The sequence below is a fragment of the Salmo trutta genome, chromosome 14 (genome assembly GCF_901001165.1).
Source record: "Salmo trutta chromosome 14, fSalTru1.1, whole genome shotgun sequence".
In the NCBI taxonomy this organism is placed as follows: domain Eukaryota; kingdom Metazoa; phylum Chordata; class Actinopteri; order Salmoniformes; family Salmonidae; genus Salmo; species Salmo trutta.
Window position 1 is genome coordinate 72,426,945 of NC_042970.1, and position 20,128 is coordinate 72,447,072.

The following is a 20,128-nucleotide window of genomic DNA, read 5'->3' on the forward strand; positions in this document are numbered from 1 at the left end:
TTTAGCTTTCATTTACTTTAAGAATGCAACATTTTCATCTCTACCTCATGGCAAAATGTGTAGAATTGCAGGAAGTTAGCTGTGATACGTCTGCCTTTAACACTATGACATGGGGATACAAATTTAACAAACATAGTTACGTCACAATCATTTATTAGCCATATGTGTAAAGTACAAGCAGCATAATACCCTGCGTCCCACTGCTGGCTTACCTCTGAAGCTAAGCAGGGTCAGTTCAGGGCCCGATTTCCCGATAGGTAGGTAAGCCTAAGTTCCAATGCTCTTTCCTGCAATGGCCGAAGATGTAACATACATTTCCCAAAACACCACGCAGAGAGAGCGTTCGCTAAGCGCGTTGATGAGTCATGTGTCGATACTGATAGGATAGCTTTCTCCATTCAAATCTTACCTTAAAGCTGCAATATGTAACTTTTTAGAAATCGGTAAATCTGTTCTATGTGCGCTATTTCTATGCTTCCCATTCTTAAGTTTAGTTTTTGTGTCTTTTACCTTCGGCTTTGTACACCTGCTTCAAACAGCTGAAAATACAATATTTTGGGTTATGGAAAATATATTTCACAGCGGTTTAGATGGTACAATGATTCTCTACACAATGACTGTTTGTTTTGTCAGATAAACTGAAATTAGGTGAACCATTAGAATTTTAGCAACCAGGAAATGGCGGAGCAATTTTTGCATATTGCACCCTTAACATTAGAATTATTCCACAATACTGACAATGGATCAGCTCCTAGAAAGACACAGTATTACCACCTATGGCTGCAAAGATTGAGGGGACTTATTCTAATGCTTACCCTATAATAATGCACTAAATCAAGATTTGGGACATCATTGCGCACATGTTATGCTGTAAATAAGAATTTGTTCGTAACTGACTTGCCAAGTTAAATAAAGGTTAAATAAAAAAATTGTGAAATACATTAAGACAAATTACTTTTGGGACCCTGGTCAGTCCCTAGATGGGATACCAGATGCCTCTTCCCTCTGGTCTTAGGAGATTCCAATGCCCAGGGCTGTGAAGGGGACATTGTCCTGAGTAGGGTGCCGTCTTTCGAATGGGACATTAAATGGGTGTCCTGACTGTCTGTGGTCATTAAAAATGCCATGGCACTTATCGTAAGAGTAGGGGGTGTTAACCCCGGTGCGGTACCCTGGACAAATTCCCAACCTGGCACCTTTCAATCATGACCACCTAATCATCGCCCTCATTCCCAATTGGCATATATCACTCCTCACCTTTCCACCATGACAGGTGATGTGTGGTGAGCGTTCTGGCACAAAATAGTTGCCATACATCACCCAAGTGGGTGCTACACATTGGTGGTGGAAGAGGTGAGTTTTCCCCCTTGCTATCTATAGCGCTTTGAGCACCTACTGTAGGTGGATCAAAGGCGCTATATAAACGCAATCAATCATTATTATTATTATTATTATTATTAGAAGTTACAATGAGTATACAATACAACAACAAAAAAATTCCATGGGTCTTATCCATTGATGATGATGTAAATTCATTCATGATGAAGGTTCATTTTACACTCAGTAACTCGTATAAATAGCTTTTGAAACTCAATTTACTGTCATTACTGCGGTTCCCTGGTGTTGTCTGAAGTCATCACAGTTTGTTCGAGGTAAAAGCTGATCTGTAGATTACAAAGCCTCACCGTCTTCTGAGTTATTAACAGGCGAAGGCAAATTTACGTCCCAAATGCTACCCTATTCCCTACATAGTGCTGTACTTCTGATCAGACCACCGGGTTCTATTCAAAAGGAAGGCACTACGTAGGGAATAGGGTGCCATTTGGGACTCAGACAGAGCCTACCAGAAGAAAGACAAGGGAAAGGGGGATATCAAATGGAGGCAGCCAATCTTGGCTCAGGATTACGAAGGAGGGAGGAGCAGGGATTAAAGCCACGTTAGGGCAAGAGTTAAATCTGTCTAAATGTTCTCCCTAAAAAGAAGTTATATAACATTTAACCCACTAGTGCTGGAGGACTTCTGTACTGAACACCATTGGTGTTGGGAGACTCACTCCACGCCCATGTGGTACAGATGTTTACCATGACAGAGTTTACCTGTTTACCTATTGACCTTTTATTTCAGTATTTGCACTGTCTCTATGCACACTCTCAAGGCCCTATACACTCGCACACACTGTCACTCCAACACACACACACACACACACACACACACAAACGCTCACTCCATTATTTGCTCACTCACAGATAATATGCACATGGTTCCAACCGCTGCATCTTTGTGAGACGCAGTGTAGGTGAATGGATGATTTCCGCATGTGTGGTTCCCACCAAGAAGCATGGAGGAGGAGGTGTGATGGTGTGGGGGTGCTTTGCTGGTGACACTGTCTGTGATTTATTTAGAATTCAAGGCACACTTAACCAGCATGGCTACCACCGCATTCTGCAGCGATATGCCATCCCATCTGGTTTGGGCTTAGTGGAACTATCATTTGTTTTTCAACAGGACAATGGCCCAACACACCTCCAGGCTGTGTAAGGGCTATTTGACCAAGAAGGAGAGTGATGGAGTGCTGCAGCAGATGACCTGGCCTCCACAATCACCCGACCTCAACCCAATTGAGATGGTTTGGGATGAGTTGGACCGCAGGGTGAAGGAAAAGCAGCCAACAAGTGCTCAGCATATGTGGGAACTCCTTCAAGACTTTTGGAAAAGCATTCCAGGTGAAGCTGGCTGAGAGATTGCCAAGAGTGTGCAAAGCTGTCATCAAGGAAAAGGATGGCTACTTTGAAGAATCTTGATTTGTTGAACACTTTTTTAATTACTACATGATTCCATATGTGATATTTCATAGTTTTGATGTCTTCACTATTATTCTACAATGTACAAAATAGTAAAAAATAAAGAAAAACCCTTGAATGAGTAGGTGTGTCTAAACCTTTAACTGGTACTGTAGAATGCTTACTTTGTGTTTTTCGTATTTCTTATTCTTATTACTATTCTTATTTGTAATACATTGTTATTGATTATTGCATTGTTGGGCTTTGAGTTTGCAAGAAAGATATTTCAATGTACTTGTGCATGTAACATTAAAACTTGAAACTTGATGTTGTAAAATCCGATTCCAACTCACACCCTCAAACACGTAGACACGTCACTGTGAGGTATTGTTTGTTTTGTGACACGTCTTTTGGAGCACTGGTTCCTGTGATTTACTCCTCCAATGTATGATAGTTTTTGTCTGCCTTACTAACGACACATTTTGCCTATTCCCTGCCTGATTTCCTGTTCCTATCTACCTATTGCCTGATCTCCTGGACTACGTTACTAGTCTTTTCCCTGCCTGTACTGTTGCCCTTTTGGACCCCCTGTGTATGACCTGCCTGCCCCTGGACCCAGATACCTACCTCCTCCTGTGGTATTTGCAATAAACACCTGCTGCGCCCTGCGCTTGAAACCAGCTCTCTGTCTCCCATCGTGTTTATTACAGATGTTGGACCTTAATTTGAGCCAGTTTGCTACAGCAGGAAAACAATCCTGCAGCAACAGGAAATGTGAATTATTATGTGGATTATAATTTATGGACATTTTTGTATCGGTTGATGGAACTTTCAAAAGGGAAAATCAAGTCTGAAATGTCGAAGGGGATTTTATTGTATTTATTCCCTACATTGCAGGAAAGTTCAAATTAAGATCCTTCGTCTGTAAAACTAGTCCCGAGAACCAGGGAGTCATTGATTTCCACAACAAGGCCCCAGTCTACATGGAGATTGTGCAGACAATATTAAGTAAGACATTAGAAGACACCCTTGAATAAATTACATTGAGTTGCTATGGGCAGGTTGCTGAGAATGTATCTGTTTTGTTTCATTGCATTACATCAACGACGGCAAGAACAGGTAAAGACCATAAACAAACTGACCCAACACAAAGTTGGTTGTCTAACACATATACAGTGCATTCGGAAAGTATTCAGACCCCTTGACTTTTTCCATATTTTGTTTTGTTACAGCCTTATTCTAAAATTGATTAAATCAACAACAACAAAAATCACTCTACACACAATACACCATAATAACAAACAAAAACAGGTTTTTCAAAATTTTTGCTAATTTATATGTATATCGTTTACTGAAATATCACATTTCATAAGTTTTCAGACCCTTTACTCAGGACTTTGTTGAAGCACCTTTCAGCAGCAAGTACAGCCTCAAGTCTTCTTGGGTATGACGCTACAAGCTTGGCACACCTGTAAGCTCTGTCAGGTTGGATGGGGAGTGTCGCTGCACAGCTATTTTCAGGTCTCTCCAGAGATGTTCCATCGGGTTCAAGTAAGGGCTCTGGCTGGGCCACTCAATGACATTCATAGACTTGTCCTGAAGCCACTCCTGTGTTGTCTTGGCTGTGTGCTTAGGGTCGGTGTCCTGTTGGAAGGTGAACCTTCGCCCCAGTCGGAGGTCCTGAGCGCTCTGGAGCAGGTTTTCATCAAGAATCTCTCCGTACTTTGCTCCATTCATCTTTCCCTTGATCCTGACTAGTCTCCCAGACCCTGCTACTGAAAAACATCCCCACAGCATGATGCTTCCACCACCATGGTGGAAGCATCATGGGATGGTGCCAGCTTTCCTCCAGATGTGATGCTTGGCATTCAGGCCAAAGTGTTCAATCTTGGTTTCATCATACAATACTGCAGAGATGGTTCTCCTTCTGGAGCCTTGTCAGAGTGATCATCGAGTTCTTGGTCACCTCCCTGACCAAGGCCATTCTCCCCCAATTTCTCAGTTTGGCCTGGTGGCCAGCGCAAGAAAGAGTCTTGGTGGTTCCAAACTTCTTCCATTTAAGAATGATGGAGGCCACTTTGTTCATGGGGATCTTCAATGATGCAGACATTTTTTGGTACCCTTCCCCAGATCAATCATGCCTCAGAGCTCAACAGATAATTCCTTCAACCTAATGGGCATGGCTTGGTTTTTGCTCTGACATGCATGTCAACTGTGGGACCTTATATAGACAGGTGTGTGCCTTTCCAAATCATGTCCAATCAATTGAATTTATCACAGGTGTCACAACTTCCGCCGAAGTCGGTTCCTCTCCTTGTTCGGGCGGCGCTTGGCGTCGCCAGTCTTCTAGCCATCATCGATCCACTTTTCATTTTCCTTTTGTTTTGTCTTGTCTTCGCACACACCTGGTCTCATTTCCCTCATTACATGTTGTGTATTTAACCCTCTGTTCCCCCCATGTCTTTGTGCGGAATTGTTTATTGTAAGTGCATGTGCACATTTTCTCTGGTGCGCGACGGGTTTTGTACCCATTTGTTTGTTGTTCTGGTTTCCGGTGGTTTTATGAATAAAACTGCTCCGTTGATTACCCAGTTTTGCTCTCCTGCGCCTGACTTCCCTGCCTCCAGTTACGCACTCTCTTACAACAGGTGGATTCCAATCAAGTTGTATAAACATCTCAAGGATGATCAATGGAAACAGGATACACCTGAGCTCAATTTCGATTCTCATTGCAAAGGGTCTGAATACTTATGTAAATAAGGTAAAACCTGTTTTCGTCATTATGGGGTACTGTGTGTAGATTGATGAGGAAAATAATCATTTAATCCATTTAAGAATAAGGCTGTAAAGTAACAAAATGTCGAAAAAGCGAAGGGGTCTGAATACTTTCCGATTGCATTGTATATTTACGAGAGAGAATGAAATAAATAACATTGGATGATTTCTTTGTTTAACCTCAGAAGACACACTCTGAAAACATTAGTTCAGCTATAGATAGAGGGAACATTGAACAAAAAACTCTGAATTTCAACTTAGGTTTCCCATGAAAAATTATTTGGGAAATTTGAAAACAAACCAAAAAGCGGAGAGTTGTATAGGCTTTTTGAAATGTCACACACAAATAGAAAACATCCACACACAAACATTCTCCTCCCAGTCCTCGTCTAGGCCTACGTTTTTCTTTTGCTAATGGAGGACATTATGGGGAGGGGCTCAACATAAGTGGAATAGCTCTCTAATTGTTGCTAATGGGTTCTTAGAAGTTTATTACAAGTATGGCAGAAGTAGAATGTCACTCCTCAACTCCATCCAAAACACATAATAGAACAAGGACTATGTTCACAGGGCAGCTGGGTTAGGTTCAATTCATGGGTCAATTCATAGTAAATCTCACGCAAACACAGATCCTTAGTATGATTCATTCATCATATCATCATTTTAAATATTTAGACCCAGATTTCCTTAGCGTTTGAACCAGTTTCTTCAAAAGGGGAATTCAACATTGAGGAATAAACAAAAAGGTCAAATTAAGTTGGAATAAATGATAAAGCACGAATGGCTCTATTCAATCCGTATCATGGAAGTTCAGCATGACAGCGTGAATGAAATTAGCGGGGACTGCGTTCACAGTAAAAGCTGAATACGTCAGCTCAATCGGAAATGACTTTTACATTTCTATCACACAATCTGTAACACTTCAGTGAGACAGATTGAATAGAGCCCAAGTGTAAATCCTACATAAAGTTTGTTTTAGCTTCGTTTTTTTGTTGCAAACACTTCGTAAAACTGGCCTTAATAAGACTACAAAAACTCTTCTCTTAGTATCTCTGCAGTTAACACAATTAGCCCTTGCAACAACTACAGACCACTGATACACTACCCTCTCACCCCTACTAAAACAGTCCCTCTCTCCCTATAAATACCAACCTAAAGCTTACTTTACATCAGGGTTACCAATGTGTGTTCATTCATTCAATTACACAACAGCCTACACATGCCAAGACATTATACACTGCTGTACATACTCATAGTGGCTGGTGCCATGTGTAAGCCTATTACAGGGCCTTAACTCTGCAGGCACGTAGCCCACAGTGGATATATATATATATATATATATACACTGCATCCCAAATGGCACCCTTTTCATTACCCATAGGAATCTGGTCAAAAGTAGTGTACTATGTAGGGAATAGGGTGACATTGGGGACTCACAATATGCTCTGGATGTTATGTCAGGCCAGCTAGCAGCATGGGACAGGCTGGTGGCCAGTAAACACCCAGTAGGACACACAGTACACACGGTCATGCACTGGCCACTGGGTTTACCTCCAGTTTACCTGCAGAGATTAACTCTGACCTCTGGGACCTAAGGGTCACATTTGTTTGTTTTCTCTTTAACCAAGCTAGTTTTTAGTGTCCTAATAGAGTTCGATTTTTTTTTTAAAATAAGCTAGAAATATAAGCAAAAAATGCATTTGTTATTACATGCCAATATATAACCACATAGCTAATACAAAGTTGCTGCTTCAGCATAACAAGAGGTCTTGGCTTTGAATAAAAATCTGTCTCTCAGATTCCACTGGATCATACATACTAACATAACAATAAATTGATTACTGATTGCTGACTAAGTGCATGAAATACAATACACAATATAGTCTGATAAAGTCAATGAAACATCCTTGCAACTCAAATAATTAAACCATTATTTACCACTTTATCTGTACTTAAATATGTGAATTATGCCATAATGCAACATTAAAAGGAATCCATTTGTGCATAGATGCAAAGTCCCCAGATGTTGACCCCGATTGAACCTTACTATGAATACCCCATACCAAAACATACGACCCACCTCAGACACGGCGACTGACAACAACATTACCTGCACGTTTTGCACCTATACCCATAAAAACCACATGCAGGCTATATCCTCCACAAATCCATCTTAAAATACACCTCTCTCTTCACTCTTTTGATCCCTCACTATGTGTAGGGGCGGAGCGATGTGGGAAGGATGGGGGGGGAGTGTGCGAGCGACAGAGCAAAGGTCAGAGGGGATTAGGTCAGAGGTGTATAAAAGGGAGGACAGTCGGAGAGGAGGAAGAGAGATACAGCAGGATCTCAGTAGGATCAACCCAACCCCGGAGAACTGTTCACTGCAGACTGCAAAGACAGGTAGGATGAAACTGCAGCGTCCTGCTACGCTCAGCTCTGAGCATTAGTTACCTTTATTGCATTCCCTGTAAGGGTCATTTGGCTTCAATGACTTAGACAATTGCAGAAAACATTTTAGAGTGTAGAGAATTCGCTGGAACGATTGCACTGTTTCCATGGAGTTGTCTTGTTGAGATTGTGCTCCATTGCTGATGGTCATTGACTGGGTAGCGTTCAATGCACTTGCTTTAGTGCTGGCTTTGGAGAAGGACCTTTGTAGACTTCACAGGAGGTTGGTGTCACCTTAATTGGGGAGGACGGGCTCATAGTTTGAAGGGAATAAATGAAATATCAAACTCAAACACATGGTTCTCATGTGTTTGATACCATTCCCGTCACTCCATTCCAGCCATTATTATGAGCCATCCTCCCCTCAGCAGCCTCCTGCTGTAGACTTGAGACAGCGCACACAACTAACTCTTGAGGATGAGAGCAGAGCAGGATAACAGACAATGGACTTTTTGAGTGGTTGTAGTCTAATAGAGCTCTTCATTCAACACACTGATAGACAGGGAATTGAATTGTACTGGAGGACACTAGGACGAGACCAGTAGACCAATAGGCAATACCCGGACACTAGGAGGAGACCAGTGGACCTATAGGCAATACCAGCACACTAGGAGGAGACCAGCGGACCTATAGGCAATACCAGGACACTAGGAGGAGACCAGCGGACCTATTGGCAATACCAGGACACTAGGAGACCAGCGGACCTATAGGCAATACCAGGACACTAGGAGGAGGCCAGCAGACCTATAGACAATACCAGGACACTAGGAGGAGGCCAGCAGACCAATAGGCAATACCAGGACACTAGGAGGAGACTAGCCAACCAATAGACAATAACAGGACACTAGGAGGCCAGCAGACCAATAGGTAATAGCAGGACACTAGGAGGAGACCAGCAGACCAACAGACAATACCAGGACACCAGCAGACAAATAGGCAATACCAGGACACTAGGAGGCCAGCAGACCAATAGGCAATACCAGGACACCAGCAGACAAATATGCAATACCAGGACACTAGGAGGCGGCCAGCGGACAAATAGGCAATACCAGGACACTAGAAGGTCAGCAGACCAATAGGCAATACCAGGACACTAGGAGGTCAGCAGACCAATAGGCAATACCAGGACACTAGGAGGAGGCCAGCGGACAAATAGGTAATACCAGGACACTAGGAGGCAGCCAGCGGACAAATAGGCAATACCAGGACACTAGGAGGTCAGCAGACCAATAGGCAATACCAGGACACTAGGAGGAGACCAGCAGACCAATAGGCAATACCAGCACACTAGGAGGAGACCAGCAGACCAATAGGCAATACCAGGACACTAGGAGGAGACCAGCAGACCAATAGGCAATACCAGGACACTAGGAGGAGACCAGCAGACCAATAGGCAATACCAGGACACTAGGAGGCCAGCAGAAAAATAGGCAATACCAGGACACTAGGAGGCCAGCACACCAATAGGCAATACCAGGACACTAGGAGGTCAGCAGACCAATAGGCACCCTGTGGACACTATAGAATGAACACATGCAGATCAGTAGAGCACCTGTGGAATGTGATGTAGGAGAGATGTTGATTGGCTGTTGACTTGACAACAGAATGTCATTCACCTGTACAGGATGCATGTCTACATTGTGGTGAGTGGTGGAGTGGTGGAATAAAACGTGTTTGGGTGCAGAGTATTGCTTGCATGGACAATGAACTCTCAAAAGCATCTGCGTGCAATGTATTCTATGATAGAAATATACATTGTATAGAGTGCAGTTGAAAGGGAAGACTGGGATAGGCTACTAGTGGTTTCGAAGGTCTAGAAGAACATTCTAGTTACACAATGTTCTGGTTGAAGTGACCTCAGCTGAACTACAGATCGTAACGATAACAAGTAGCTTTGGGACTATTTTGGCCTTGGTTAGTACAGTATGGGTTGGTGCCAAATCTAATCTGGTATGATTGGATCAACATAGACCACTCAGGTGTATTTTAGAGGGATTATCACTCTTGGGGTGTGACGGGATAGAGGGGGGGGGGGGGGTGGTGGTAATAACTAGGTATTAGGGAAAGGGGTTTGGATTAAGACAGATTGAGGATAAGACCGATGGAGTTAAGGAAACCGATAATCTACCCCTGACTGATCTTGATGGGATTTACTACTGTTATTCAGTTAAGTATTCGCCCAACTACTTTATTGACTCTCTTTCCTCTCTCTCGGTAACCAACAGAAATGGCAGACATTGCAACTGCCGCTGAAAAGAAGGCCCCCCCTAAATTCAAGCAGAGGACTACCCGTACCTTCAAGAGCAAGGCCCCCAAGCCTGGCCAGAAGGGGTGACTTAGAACACACAAATATAACTACTACTACAACAATGAAAACTAATAGGCCAACTAACATAACAAGCATCCATCCTTACATCAAATGCAACTATTTTTATACCGTACCAACACACACTTCAATAAATCTCTCTCTCTAACTCAACTTTACATTACCACCACAACCCTCACGTCTGCTGTGTCTCTATCCCTTTAGCTCATGGAACTTCTCCCTCTCTCCTCTCCCACCAGATTCGGTGACGACATCCCCGGCATGGAGGGTCTCGGCACAGATATCACAGTGGTCTGCCCATGGGAAGCTTTCGGTGACATGGAACTCAGTGACCTGGCAAAATACGGAATTGTTTAGACACCCTACCCCTCCTTCCCTTCCCTCGACCACCCCCTCCACTTCTCTTTCCTTCACTCCCCCTCTCCTCCTCCTTTCTGGACCCTGAGGTCAGGGATTCCAGTACTCTGAACTGATTCTTGTTGTTTTGTTATGCCATCTTGTACAAGGCGCTTCCACTTTGACATCAGCTCGTTGTTTAAGAGCCGGGCGTACTCAGGTGCACCACCGACCCTGAGAGAATTGGTGAAGTCACACAAACACACAGCGATACTTGGGAAATATGCACACACCAGCTTTAAACTGAAGACACATATGACCAAACCTCCTCCTGCCACTGTCCTCCTGTAGAAATCTCACGTAAACGACCAGCTAAGCAATGTCCTAACAACTGAAGTCAAATGGCACTCAAGTTATATGAATAAGACATGTAATGCATAATAGTGACGCGCATTCACTTTCTGTGGTCTGGTAGGTAAATAAATGGTCATGTCAGTGAAGCTTACTTCGACGCTACTGCTACAGTTTCACTGGTGCATTTTCTGAGAGAGAAGCTGGACTAAATTTATAATGTTATTAAAGAGGGTTTGATTAACCGTTGTTTATATCTCAACCATAGTTGGTCTCCTCCCACCTGACTTTTTTCTCAACCTGCACCCGCTCTCCTTGAAAGCACTTTTTATATACAGAAATATATATTTATGTACAAAATAAAATCAATCCATTTTTTTTTTTTTTTTACGGTGAATGTCAAATGTCTGTGTAATTTGACTGTTCATTTGAGAGCTGATCACCCTCGCAATGTGTCAATCACATATGAACCCTCTTGAATTATATGAAGAATAACCAATTGAAAAACAGCTACTTCTCCTGGTAGTTTGGCAATACTTCATCAGAAGCAATCAATTAAAATGTACATTTATCATCTTGGATCCTCAATAACACAAAATACAACCGCCAGCGAATCAAACACACATTATTAAAACACAGGACAACATAAGAAATTGCTCAGTCCCCTCCTGTACTCCCTGTTCACTCATGACTGCACGGCCAGGAACGACTCCAACATCATCATTAAGTTTGCCGATGACACAACAGTGGTAGGCCTGATCACCGACAACGATGAGACAGCCTATAGGGAGGTCAGAGAACTGGCCGTGTGGTGCCAGGATAACAACCTCTCCCTCAACGTGATCAAGACAAAGGAGATGATTGTGGACTACAGGAAAAGGAGGACCAGCATTCCCCCATTCTCATCGACGGGGCTGCAGTGGAGCAGGTTGAGAGCTTCAAGTTCCTTGGTGTCCACATCACCAACAAACTAGAATGGTCCAAACACACCAAGACAGTTGTGAAGTGGGCACGACAAAGCCTATTCTCCCGCAGGAAACTAAAAAGATTTGGCATGGGTCCTGAGATCCTCAAAAGGTTCTACAGCTGCAACAACGAGAGCATCCTGACTGGTTGCAACATTGCCTGGTATGACAACTGCTCAGCCTCCGACCGCAAGGCACTACAGAGGGTAGTGTGTACGGCCCAGTATATATCACTGGGACCAAGCTACCTGACGCCCAGGACCTCTATACCAGGCGGTGTCAGAGGAAGGCCCTAAAAATTGTTAGACTCCAGCCACCCTAGTCATAGACTGTTCTCTCTGCTAACGCACAGCAAGCGGTACCGGAGCGCCATGTCTAGGTCCAAAAGGCTTCTTAAGAGCTTCTACCTCCAAGCCATAAGACTCCTGAACAGCTAATCAAATGGCTACCCAGACTATTTGCATTGCCCCCCCCCCTTTTACACTGCTGCTACTCTGTTTATTATCTATGCATTGTCACTTTAACTCTACCTACATGTATATATTACCTAAATTAACTGGTGCCCCCGCACATTACTCTGTACCCCTACCCCCTGTATATAGCCCCTGTTATTTTACTGCTGCTCTTTAATTATTTGTTACTTTTATTTTTTACTTAACACTTATTGTTCTTAAAACTGCATTGTTGGTTAAGGGCTTGTAAGTCAGCATTTCCCTGTAAGGTCTCTACACCTGTTGTATTTGGCGCATGTGACATAACATTTCATTTGATTTGAAATTGGACACCAAAATAACAACATGAAAGTCACAAACCACAACAAAATATTTTATATAAAAGATTTTATATGGACATCCACTAACAAAATAGCATAATGGCAGCCAAGGGATAAACATGACGGAGGGGAAGAGATTCGTAAAAGGACAGTCACTTCCATTTGGAACCTATAGTGATTAAGAAAAACCACCTCACTGTATAATATAATACAAGGAGCCAAAAAAACATGACAAGGAATGAGCCTACTCCATGGCTCTGTTCCAATATCCACACAAGTATACTACTTAGTATGAAGCACTGTATCAAGGTATGAATTCAAAGTAATATGCTGGTATGGAAATTAGAACGTTGCCATTGTGTTCTTGCCTCGTTGTGGGGGCCATTTTATTTTGCCCATCACTGGGCCTGAGTCTTTGACAAACAGCACTGTGCTCTTCTTTGCTACACTAGCATCCTAACCATAAAAAAGGGCTAGCTGCCTAGCATTCTCAATGGGGTTTAGTGGTAAAAAGATGACTACTGCAACCGAATGCTGTTGGAGTCTGATCTCAAAAGACAGAAAAAATCATGCAAAACAGTTAGGTCAGGGGTCTCAAACTCTACTTCCTGGAGAACGACGTCATGCTAGTTGCCCATGCTGATTGGTTCAATAGGTTGTCAATCATTTATCCACTTTGCTCTGCATTTCTCAATTCGGTAACAATAGAAATAGGGCATAAATAACTATCTTTGGCTGTATATTTTCTGTTATTCATATTTCAGTCCACTTTTGCAATACATGATAATAAAGTCAAATGACCAGAGAAGAAGAGTTTGATCCCTGTTGATGTCTTAGATTAAGTTCACACTGAGAAGAGTGGTACACAGCCATAAAACCAAAGATAAAATGAAAAATAGAGCAAACATTTCAAAATAAACAATGACTGCAGCATTTTGAAATATTGTTTCATAGTAATTAGTTCATGCCCAACATAACATTTTCTTTGTAAAACTGCTTTGAAACATTTACCATTGTACAAACCAAACGATAACACTTACAACCTTTTGTATACTTGGATCATTCAAAACTGCATGCCCTTTAACCTAGACAACACACGAGTGCTACGCTCTTCACATCCATTTTAAACCTCAACCGACTAATTTCAGCACTGAAATGTTAGGAGTCTTTGTCTACGACAAAGCAACTAGGTTACTTCACCAGGTCAGAAGTGCTTGTCAGGCCACCATTCATTCCAAGGTATTCTTGTCTACTGTAAACTTTGGACTTGGAATAAATTGTGAGGCCTGAACATTTCAGCTTTTCCCTATTTTTGGGGGGAAATACTCAATCCAATGCTTGCCAACCCCCATCACCCTATTTCAGTCTGGACCAAAAAGTCCCGTTTCTTCCATTGAGAAAATTAGTTTGATAGTTTCGTTTTACATGCGTTCACGTTTTTTGCGCTCCATAGATATAGAACACTAGATAGAGGTATGCCACTATGACATCAGCCTATGGTTCCCTCCCTCTTTGAAACTACCAAAGAGCCCATTCCCCCCTGCCCAAGAAAACAACACAGGAGGAAAAAAAATATCAGATTTCAACTAATCTTGATGGAGGAAATGAAAATGTCACCTTACTTTAGGAGGAACAACAACATTTACCAATAGAAAAAATATAACAAAAGCTAATGCAACAAATAAAAAGACAGTACTTATAATAATAACCACAATAACGATAATATATTTATCATACACATGACTAAAAGTGTGCTTTTCTACAAATCTTTGGAACAAAAAAAAGGCAAAAACAACCACATTTGGAAATAGAGTATAAGGATATAGAAATATGCACAATAGTATGGTATTTTGCATTAAATATTTTTCATATTGATGGTGTCCCTCTTTCAACGCCTGTTGACAGAATCTCACTATCTATTACCAACGTAGCTATTCTCAGGAAGACTGTACTTGATGTTTACCTGCTCTTCTAAAAGACAGAACAAGTTAGGGAAATCAATCATATAGCCAAATAATACATCTTTATCATAACTTTTCAAAGAAACATAACTGAATAAGTTTATTCTAGGACACTAGGTTCTGGTTGTTTCAATGATATATGTCTAAGCCTAACATTCACAATGCAATAAAATGCTAGCCGGTACCTCTATAGTAGTGATGAAATATTATATAGTTCTGAGTGATTTGTGTATAGAGTGAAGTATTGTGAGAATATGATGTTGTGCACTGGAAGTTTAGTTTGGTATAATATTGTGTTATGTAGAGGGGACGTGTAGTGTTGCCCACTGTAGTGAATGGCTTACAGATATTATCTACACTGTAGTCCTAGCCCCTAGACCTCGTTTCTAGGGAAGTGGAAAATGTGTGTAGGTGTGCTCAGAGAACCACTGAAACTTACAATTATAACGCAATAAAGACAACGCTATAAATCATCAATAATAATAATAATAATAATAATAATAATTTGGTAACTTTTTTCCTCTCTCTAACTAATTTGCATAATTGAAACAATTACATTTTTAAAGGTTCGCCATTTTCACGGACTAAGAAAACTTTGAGGTAAGGAACAGCTATGATAATCCTTTTACTGCTCAGTTTGAAGTGAGTAATTTCTAATAGTGTTAAAAAAACATCAGTCCATCCCTCTCTCTCTCTGCAATGACGACATCATTTCCTCTCATATACTCCTTCACCCCACAAGAGGAAACATGGAGTCACATCCTCCATTTTGTTTGCAAATTGTCTTTCTGTTCCAAAATGCTTTCGGTGCTCGGTTGCTGTGGTTTCTCGCTCATTCAGGCTCCACAGACATGCAGACACTAGCAGTCACAGTTCTGTCTTCCATAACTAGGCTCCACCTCCATTCTTGATGTATGAATTGTGTATAGTACATGCCACATTACACCTTGGCTGTTATACGTGTGGTAGGGGGTTTGTCTCAGTGTTCAGTTAACGGTCCGGACACCAATTACATGATAGGCTCTGGAGGTACGCTAGCTGGGGGCGACCATTCTGTGTCTTGTGCTGCTGAGAGTGTCGAGAGGGAGAAACAGGGGGACTATAATACAGCCGTGCAATGGAAACAAGCGGCCATTTGGTTCAAATACATTTTTTTTTTCAATTTTCTTTTCTTTGTCAAGGCTTTCCACCAGTCTTTAAAACGGCATTCATATTTTTGTTTTAAGCGAAAAAGAGTGGACAGCAGGAGATTTTGAAATATAAATGTTTCCATGGTAGGCTACAAACTTGCGTCAACGTGTTGCAATCTCCATCCTGGACAGCAGAGGGAGCACTTTTATAGATTGTTCAAACAGGATGAGAGAGAGAGCTCCTGGGAAATGTGGTTTAGTAGGGCGCAAATCTACTGTAGCCTCCCCTGTACAGTGTGGCCTGGTAGAGGAGAGGAGGTAAGATGGCAGTTAGTGGGTTAGTGAATGGTTAGATCTTTACCATAGAAGTAGAATTACTAGAATGGACAATCTAATTCTATGATCTTTTCTTTGTTGTGGATAGTAATGTAAATAGACAAGCATTCTTACCATAGCTCCTACACCGTATGCTGCAGCTGTGGCAGGGTTTAGTGCAGCGTGGTAAGGGTCTGTCGTGTACACCCGTCCGTAGCTGGAGACCAGAGATTAGTACATTACAAACCCACAGCGGTGCAACCAAACATGTTCCAGAATAGAAAGTGAAGTAGGCCCACTACTTTTAATTTGAATATGTTAATATATGTTACCTATATATAGTCATAGTACGGTGTGCTACTGCTTTATTTTCTGTAATATATTGTGTCTATCACTCACCCATCACTGTAGGCAGCTGCTGCGGCAGCCGCTGCTCCTGCAGGGCTAGCTACAGCAGTCGGCTGAGCATAGCGATACGCAGCATAGCCACCCTAAAGAAGGAAGGGACAGACAGAGAGAACACGGTTGTTAGTCGATTTTTTATCAACCCCCTCACATAATACCCAAGGAATGAATGATAGTGAAGCTTTGTTACTTTATAACAGCAGAAAAAGGAGAGAGAGTAACACAAGCAGCAACAACAGGTCATCTGGTGCAACATGGCATTCAGAGAATGTAGCAGAGGCCTTTTCCCCGTGTTGGTCTCCCTCCATGACCATCAAAAAAAACTAGGGCCTCGGTTTGTGGCAATAATATAGGCCCTGCATCAAGTGTGCTGCAACTTTTCTTCATTCAATTAATCTGATAATTGATGTTTTGTTGGAGATGGAGGGAGAGACAAAGACGGGAGAAAGTGTGCATAACCTCAGGTGTGAAATCTCCTCCTTCCCATCAAAAACACTCCGTTAAAGAAAGGGGGATGAATAAACAGGTGATCAGGATCATTATTCCTTTAATGTGGAAAAACGGATGATGAACACACAGAAGACGGCCAGCCAATCCAATTAAGGGGGAGGGGACACATACACACTCGCATGGTCACAACCAATCACTGACGCCGGAGAGCATGCACCCCAAACTCAAAACAGAGGAGGCTGTCTCCTTGGCAACACACCACTGCATTCTAACCTACAGATCAGTACAGGACCAAGTCCCAGTATTCAGTAACACACACATCTGCTGGGGTGGGGGTGGGGGGGTTAGGGAGGGGATAGGAAGAGGAGGATACAGAGAGAGGAGAAGAGAGCAGGAGAATGGGGAAGAGGAGGGGAGAGGGGTATAAGTGTGTCTGCATGCCAACATTGATTCAGTTAGCATGCCACAGGTGGAACAGATATAGGGAGATACCGGGAAGGGGTTAGAATGACTCATTAAGATGAATATCCATGTCCCTGAGAGTCTGTGGACCTGTGGTGATCCTCAGATCCTGGAGATCCTCTGTAAGCCGTCTTTAAGCTACTCAGCCTCAACTTTCAGAAACCATGTCAGCCATTACTGGCAAAGTGTACCTCTCATTTTGGCTATACTTCATATCTAAGGGTGGCCGTTATAAAGACTGCATAAGAATCGTGGCAAAATCCTATATTGTTTTTATCTGTGTATATGATTTATTGTACAATTTTTTTTTTTTAACTGAACAAAACTTTAAAATGTCCATCATGTTATGTCTAATTCCTTTAGAAGGTAATAGTGTCATTTGTGCTATAACGATTCCCTTTCTCCCCCGTTCTGCAACTCCATCCATGTCAGAATCCAGTGAGTTAGTAATAGAAACAGAAATAAAGAGGCATTTCAATCTGGGATGGTCAATAAAACACCAGTAGCAGCAGTAGCAGTCAGTCAGTCAGTGGAACGCATAGTAATAGGATGGATGCACACTGGCTGATCACACAGTGACGTGATGATGGGACCCTACCTGGGGCAATCTGCTACTAATGTCTTGAAACACTATTCTACAGAGAGAACAGAGAACAGCTATGGTCAACCTGGTACCACACACACACAATCACACTCCACACGCAGGCAAACGATGCATAGAGCAGTCTATTCATGAATGTATTGCACTATGAGGGCGTGTGGTATAGATCCTGGAAGATTGGACGTTGCACATGGCATGCACCGCTTCATATAGAAATAATGATTCATCGAGAACAAAATGTGTGCAGTGTGTGTAACGGCTATTATTGATCTGTCTAATTAAAATAATTGAATGAATAAAAATAAATAAATAAAAGTGTGTTAAATTGTAAAGTTTACTGCATCACCCACATATACACAGCTCTGTGGATTTGGTCCATGCACACACACACACACACACACACACACGCACACTCTGACGGAGGGAGGGGAAAGGAGAGAATGAGAGAGAAAGAGCGAAGGAGAGCGGTATACTTACATAGAGGTCTGCTGCACCGTAAAACCCTTCCTGATACATCACACTGAGAGAGAGGAGGGGAGGAGAGGAAAGACAAGAAAAAGAGATGGATAGAAGAGAAGTGATGGATGGTGATTGAGGAGTGGGAGGAAATACAAGTTGTGAGGAGGAGCAGAAAAAGGAAGAGAGAAAAGGGGTGGGTGATTAATATACACACACGTGCAACATGCGAGATAAAATACCACTTCTCTTGTTTGGCCAAACGTAGCCCTACAAGTCATATTGGAGTGATTGTGACCACTGTGCAGTAGACCGCAATATTATCTCATGTTCATACAAAGAAATGGTATTTCAGTGCAGCACCAAACTAACGCAATTAATTCAAGTGTATTTGTTATATCACACCATGCAGTAAAAGTGTGTGTGTGTGTGTTTTATTGAGTAACACCTACCCTGGGTATGTAGGTATAGCTTGCTGGGGTAGGGCTGCCCTGACAGCACTGTAGACCGGCCGGCCACGACCCCGGAGGTGGGCGCCCCTAAAGGTCGCTGCCGCTGTGGCAGCCTGTGCAGCCGCCGCAGGGTACGGGAAACCAGGGACTGAGAGAGACAGGCCAGAGAAATCAGAGAGAGGCAAAAAATAACAAAGAGTTAGTCTACACAAAAGAACAGTCTACAGAAAATAACAAACCGTCTACAGAAAATAACAGTCTACAGAAAATAACAAACCGTCTACAGAAAATAACAGTCTACAGAAAAGGGAAACAGGCTATGTTGATTATGATGGAGATTCATTGTGGGGTGAAGTGTCCTAATATAAAGGAATACATATGGGCTAAAGCTAGTCATATCAACATCTCACCAATCTCCTACTCTGATGAAATTAGGATTTAAGATAACAATGTTAGCATCTCACCTACACTGATGAAATGAGGACTTACAGTGCCTTCGGAAAGTATTCAGACCCCTTGACTTGTTCCACATTTTGTTACGTTACAGCCTTATTCTAAAAAGTATTAAATAGTTTTATCCCCCTCATCAATCTACACACAATACTCAATAATGACAAAGTAAAAACAGGTTTGTTTGCTGAAATATGAAATGTACATAAGTATTCAGACCCTTTACTCAGTACTTTGCTAAAGCACCCTTGGCAGTGATTACAGCATCAAGTCTTCTTGGGTACGATGCTACAAGCTTGGCACACCTGTATTTGTGGAGTTTTCCCATTCTTCTCTGCAGATGCTCTCAAGCTCTGTCAGGTTGGATGGGGAGCGTTGCTGCACAGCCATTTTCAGGTCTCTCCAGAGATATTCGATTGGGCCCAAGTCCAGGCTCTGGCTGGGCCACTCAATGACATTCAGAGACTTGTCTCAAAGCCACTCCTGAGTTGTCTTTGCTGTGTGCTTAGGATTGTTGTCCGGTTGGAAGGTGAACCTTCGCCGAAATCGGAGGTCCTGAGCGCTCTGGAGCAAGTTTTCATCAAGGATCTTTCTGTACTTTGCTCCCTTGATCCTGGCTAGTCTCACAGTCCCTGCCGCTGAAAAACATCCCCACAGCATGATGCCACCACCATGCTTCACCGTAGGGA

General features: G+C 42.4%; 2 protein-coding genes across 7 annotated transcripts in view; one reads left to right on the top strand and one right to left on the bottom strand.

Moving 5' to 3' along the window:
• Positions 1-7,751: 7,751 nt before the first annotated feature.
• On the top strand, positions 7,752-11,323 carry LOC115207141 (retinal cone rhodopsin-sensitive cGMP 3',5'-cyclic phosphodiesterase subunit gamma-like). The gene is made up of 3 exons (XM_029774125.1): positions 7,752-7,959; positions 10,233-10,338; positions 10,573-11,323. Exons 1-3 carry the CDS (start codon positions 7,770-7,772, stop codon positions 10,688-10,690), a joined length of 414 nt encoding a protein of 137 aa, XP_029629985.1. The 5' UTR covers positions 7,752-7,769; the 3' UTR covers positions 10,691-11,323.
• Positions 11,324-12,789: 1,466 nt separating this feature from the next.
• LOC115147304 (RNA binding protein fox-1 homolog 2) overlaps positions 12,790-20,128 on the bottom strand; it is a 34,143-nt gene continuing 26,804 nt past the window's right edge. For 3 of the 6 annotated variants that reach the window (XM_029689477.1, XM_029689480.1, XM_029689481.1), the window contains 5 exons: positions 18,990-19,161; positions 18,559-18,601; positions 16,563-16,654; positions 16,299-16,380; positions 12,790-16,149 (listed from right to left, as the gene is read on the bottom strand). In XM_029689477.1, the coding sequence (XP_029545337.1) occupies positions 16,105-16,149; positions 16,299-16,380; positions 16,563-16,654; positions 18,559-18,601; positions 18,990-19,161 (434 nt within the window). In that variant the 3' untranslated portion in view covers positions 12,790-16,104. Of the gene's footprint in view, positions 16,150-16,298; positions 16,381-16,562; positions 16,655-17,781; positions 18,116-18,558; positions 18,602-18,989; positions 19,162-20,128 lie in introns of those variants that run through there. The other 3 variants (XM_029689478.1, XR_003866312.1, XM_029689479.1) reach the window with 3 other exon arrangements.

Bases quoted from the DNA above. Each gene is read 5' to 3' on its own strand.
- LOC115207141 (XM_029774125.1), top strand. From the start codon at position 7,770: ATGTGTAGGGGCGGAGCGATGTGGGAAGGATGGGGGGGGAGTGTGCGA. The intron at 7,960-10,232 runs GTAGGATGAAAC...GGTAACCAACAG, and splicing joins ACTGCAGACTGCAAAGACAG to AAATGGCAGACATTGCAACT. The intron at 10,339-10,572 runs GTGACTTAGAAC...CTCTCCCACCAG, and splicing joins CCCAAGCCTGGCCAGAAGGG to ATTCGGTGACGACATCCCCG.